Source organism: Budorcas taxicolor, chromosome 3 (assembly GCF_023091745.1).
Source record: "Budorcas taxicolor isolate Tak-1 chromosome 3, Takin1.1, whole genome shotgun sequence".
NCBI classification, from domain to species: domain Eukaryota; kingdom Metazoa; phylum Chordata; class Mammalia; order Artiodactyla; family Bovidae; genus Budorcas; species Budorcas taxicolor.
In genome coordinates this window covers 12,522,523-12,526,456 of record NC_068912.1, presented here as the reverse complement: position 1 = coordinate 12,526,456, position 3,934 = coordinate 12,522,523, and the positions used below count along the sequence as shown (strand labels likewise).

Sequence of the window (3,934 nt, the reverse complement as noted above, 5' to 3'; positions counted from 1 at the left end):
CCTCTCTGTTACTGCTGCCTCACTGTCAGCGCTATATTTGCTGTATGAGAGAATGAGATAGGTGGACCAACCAAAGGATACTTCTAGATTAAAAGAGACTGGAAGTTCAGCAATTGTTTAGTATTACCCTCTTCTTTAATAGATGTGGAAAGAAGGGATTGGGAAGGTGAAATATCTCTTCAGCATCACAAGGGAGATTTTCCAGGGTGGTACGTAAAAAGGAGATGAAGACCAAAGAATGGAAATGAGGTGGAGTGGGAGTTCAGAGCTGTGGGAGGCACAGTTTTTCTGAGATGTGCAATGTGGGTCAAAGATTTGTCCGTTGGGGAAGAGAGGAAGTCAATTTAGAGTACTGAAAAAAAAAATGCTGAAATTAGAGATCAAATACCAGCCCCGAGAGTCAGAAGTTCTACTTCCCAGTGAAATGCCTCTTCTACTACTTCTGTTACTTGGAGTTATCCTCCCAGGTGGTGACAATGAGGATGGTAAGAATAACTCTGGCTGCTCTCAGCACAGGTGCAGGGGTTCTTGATAAAAGAATGCCACACCTACCACTAAGGGTCTGGGCTCTGCTGTCTCCAGCCCTCTCCTATTCTGGAGGCTGGTGATGGAGCCACAAGCTTTGGGGGCAGGGGATTGCTTCAGGCTCTGTATTATTGTTCAGACTCTGGGTTCTTTTTCATTCTATCCTGATGCCACATTTCCCCCTCATTCTTCTCATCTTTCCACCACTACAGTGTTCCAGGGGCCAACCTCCTTCCATCTCAAGCAGATTTCAACCTTTGTCAACAGCACATGGGCTCAAAATCTAGGCTCAGGCTGGTTGGATGACTTGCAGATTCATGGCTGGGAGAGTGACCCGGGCACTGCCATCTTCCTGAAGCCCTGGTCCAAGGGCAACTTTAGTGATGAGGAGATGACTGAGCTGGTGGACCTCTTCCGAGCCTACTTCATTGGATTCACTCGAGAAGTGCAGGATCGAGTCAATGAGTTCCAGTTGGAATGTGAGTATATTCCTCTGATCTGGAGAGACTCTCAGTGACTTTTGTTTCTCTTGTGTCAGGCTACTGCTGCCTCTGATGATGGTCCCTTTTCCCCCTCTTTATCCAACTGCATGTACACACTTGTCCAGAGTAGCCTTCAACCCCAACTCCATACCTCCACCCAGTATCTGAGATGCTTCCTGTTTCTTGCTCTCTTCTGTGTACATGACCACTCTTGTGGTTATTCTTGTTTGCATCTATGTAACTTGCTTCTCTAAAACCCCAAGGAAGAACCTCCTTTCCTACTCTGTGCTTGAGTGAACTTAAGTGTGACTTCCTACTCCTCCAATTGATGTCCTCAAGCATCTGCTGCCTGATCCCTTCTCTACATGTAACCCTTCCCTCCACCGTGGAATGCTGCACTTCTGACTCCATCACACGTTGCCCCTCTCCCCTCTTGCCCACTCTACATCCTTAAAAGTGCCTAACCCCACCATTGATGATATGCATACGTCTAGCCAGTGCTCTTTCTGAAAAGTCCTGAATGCTCCAATTGGTTTTAGGTCAATAATTTCACCTCTCAACTTGTCGCCACTAAAATAAAAAGTCCTATGCCTTTTTCTCATCTCTTTCTTTCCTGTTTGCTTTTTAATAACTTGTCTCAGTTTTCCTTCACACAGACCCCTTTGTGATCCAGGTCATAGCAGGCTGTGAGCTGCATTCTGGGGAGGCCATAGGAAGCTCTTTGAAAGGAGCTTTAGGAGGACTGGATTTTGTGAGGATCCAGAATCATTCCTGTGTGCCTGCACCAGACAGCGGCAGCAGGGGGCAGAAGTTTTGTGCACTCATGACTCAGTATCAAGGCATCTCCGATATCATTGAGAGGCTCCTCTCAGAAACCTGTCCTCGATATCTCCTGGGTGTCCTCGATGCAGGGAAGGCAGAACTGCAGAGGCAAGGTTAGTCTTATGCTCTCTCTCAGATGTTTCTTTTTCTCCTCCTACCACTTTCTTTAAATTCAAAAGTGAGAAGTCCCTAAATAGAGAAATGGTTAATCAATTAGTCATTTGGTGCCCATAGGAGTGGAAGAGGCAACTGTCCAAATTTGTGGGTTTCTGAGTCCCCATGCTCTGGATTAGAGTCATAATCTGACATTCCTACTGCTCTTTCCTACCCCAGTGAAGCCTGAGGCCTGGCTGTCCAGTGGCCCCACTCCTGGGCCTGGCCGCCTACTGCTGGTGTGCCATGTCTCAGGATTCTACCCAAAACCTGTGCGGGTGATGTGGATGAGGGGCGAGCAGGAGCAGCCTGGCACTCAGCAAGGGGACATCATGCCCAATGCAAACTGGACTTGGTGTCTCCGAGTAACCCTAAATGTGGCAGCTGGGGAGGCGGCTGGCCTGAGTTGCCGAGTGAAGCACAGCAGTCTAGGAGACCAGGACATCATCCTGTACTGGGGTGAGAAGGAACTGGGGCCCAACCTGGAATGGGAGGAAATGGTCCTCAAGAACAGAGAGAGGGACACAGGAAGGGGAGGTATTGATGGATGAGAGACAGTTGGAGGGAGGAAGACAAGCATGGAGAGAGGATAGGCAGGGAGGAAAGAGAATCAGGGAGACAGAAAGAGAGAGAGTCAGAGGGACAGACTTTGAGGTTTATTTCTAGGACTACAGTGCAGGAGGTATGAAAATGGCTGACCTAAGCTGTACAATAGATCAAAATGAAGCAGTCTCCACTACTACAGTAGTAGTCCCACTGTAGTCTCAGTGGGATTCGGCAAGAAGAAGAGATTAAGGGTGGCTGTGAGCATAAGACCTCTGGGAATCTGAGAAAGGGAACCTGAGATGCCCATGCTTCAGAAGCAGTTAATGATGGTGCTGACACTCAGATGGGCAAGAAGGCCTGGAGAACTAGAGAATGGTTTTGAAGTGACATTCCTCTTTTTCTCCCAATTGCCAGGACACCCCGCATCCCTTGGCTTGATACTTGTGGCAGTAATAGTGCCCTTCTTGATCCTTTCTATATGCCTTGCATTATGGTTTTGGAGACGCTGGTGAGTTTTCATTTTTTAATCTTTTTTTCCTTTTGTCCATCCTTTTATTCTTTCCCTCCTTTTTATCTATTAATATTACATCTCTTTAGTCTCAACATTTCTGCTAGAACATTTCCCTTTTGTCCCCAACTCCCATCTGTAGGTAATTTCTTTAAAAATGCAGTAAAATACATCATGGAAAATTGACTGCATTAGCCATTTTTACACATATAGTTTAATAGTCTTAAGTACATTCACATTTATGAAGCCAATCCTTAAAATTCTTTTCATCTTGAAAAACTAGAAGTCTATTCCCATTAAACCACTTTCCCCAATCCTTTCTCCCTCAAGCCTTGCCAACCACCATTCTACTTTCTGTCTATATGAATCTGTCTACTCTAGGTACCTCATAGAAATGAAATCATTTGTCTTTTTGTGAATGGCTTGTTCCACCTAGCATTAAGTCCTCATAATTCATTCATGTGGTGGCCTGTATTAGAATTTCTTTCCTTTTAGATGTTGTTTTGTTTACCTGTTCATCTCTCAACAGATACATGGGTTAATTCACATTTTAGCTGTTGTGAATAATGCTGCTATGAACATAGTGTACAAATATCTCATAAGTTGAGCATTTTTTTGCTTGTGTTCTTAACAGGTCATATCAGAATATCTTGTGAGCCCTGACCATGTCTCCTTTTCCATTTGGAATAAGTATCCAGGTACCCTGAAACTTAAGTTGTCAGCCTAGGAGTCAATCTCATCATATTTTATCAAATAATCATCACATTTGATCAAATCATTATTCCTGTAGGTTGTAAGATAAATCATAATTTATACCCTAGCAGAAACATAAATGAAAATTGTTATTATAAGACAATATCACTAGCAGGATCCACTCAGATTTCATAGATGTGATTTA

General features: G+C 44.5%; 1 protein-coding gene across 1 annotated transcript; it reads left to right on the top strand.

The window, feature by feature from the left end:
- The first annotated feature begins 364 nt into the window (after nucleotides 1-364).
- On the top strand, nucleotides 365-3,692 carry LOC128044726 (T-cell surface glycoprotein CD1b-2-like). The gene is made up of 6 exons (XM_052637134.1): nucleotides 365-485; nucleotides 738-1,004; nucleotides 1,664-1,942; nucleotides 2,163-2,441; nucleotides 2,943-3,036; nucleotides 3,671-3,692. Exons 1-6 carry the CDS (start codon nucleotides 365-367, stop codon nucleotides 3,690-3,692), a joined length of 1,062 nt encoding a protein of 353 aa, XP_052493094.1.
- Nucleotides 3,693-3,934: the final 242 nt, after the last annotated feature.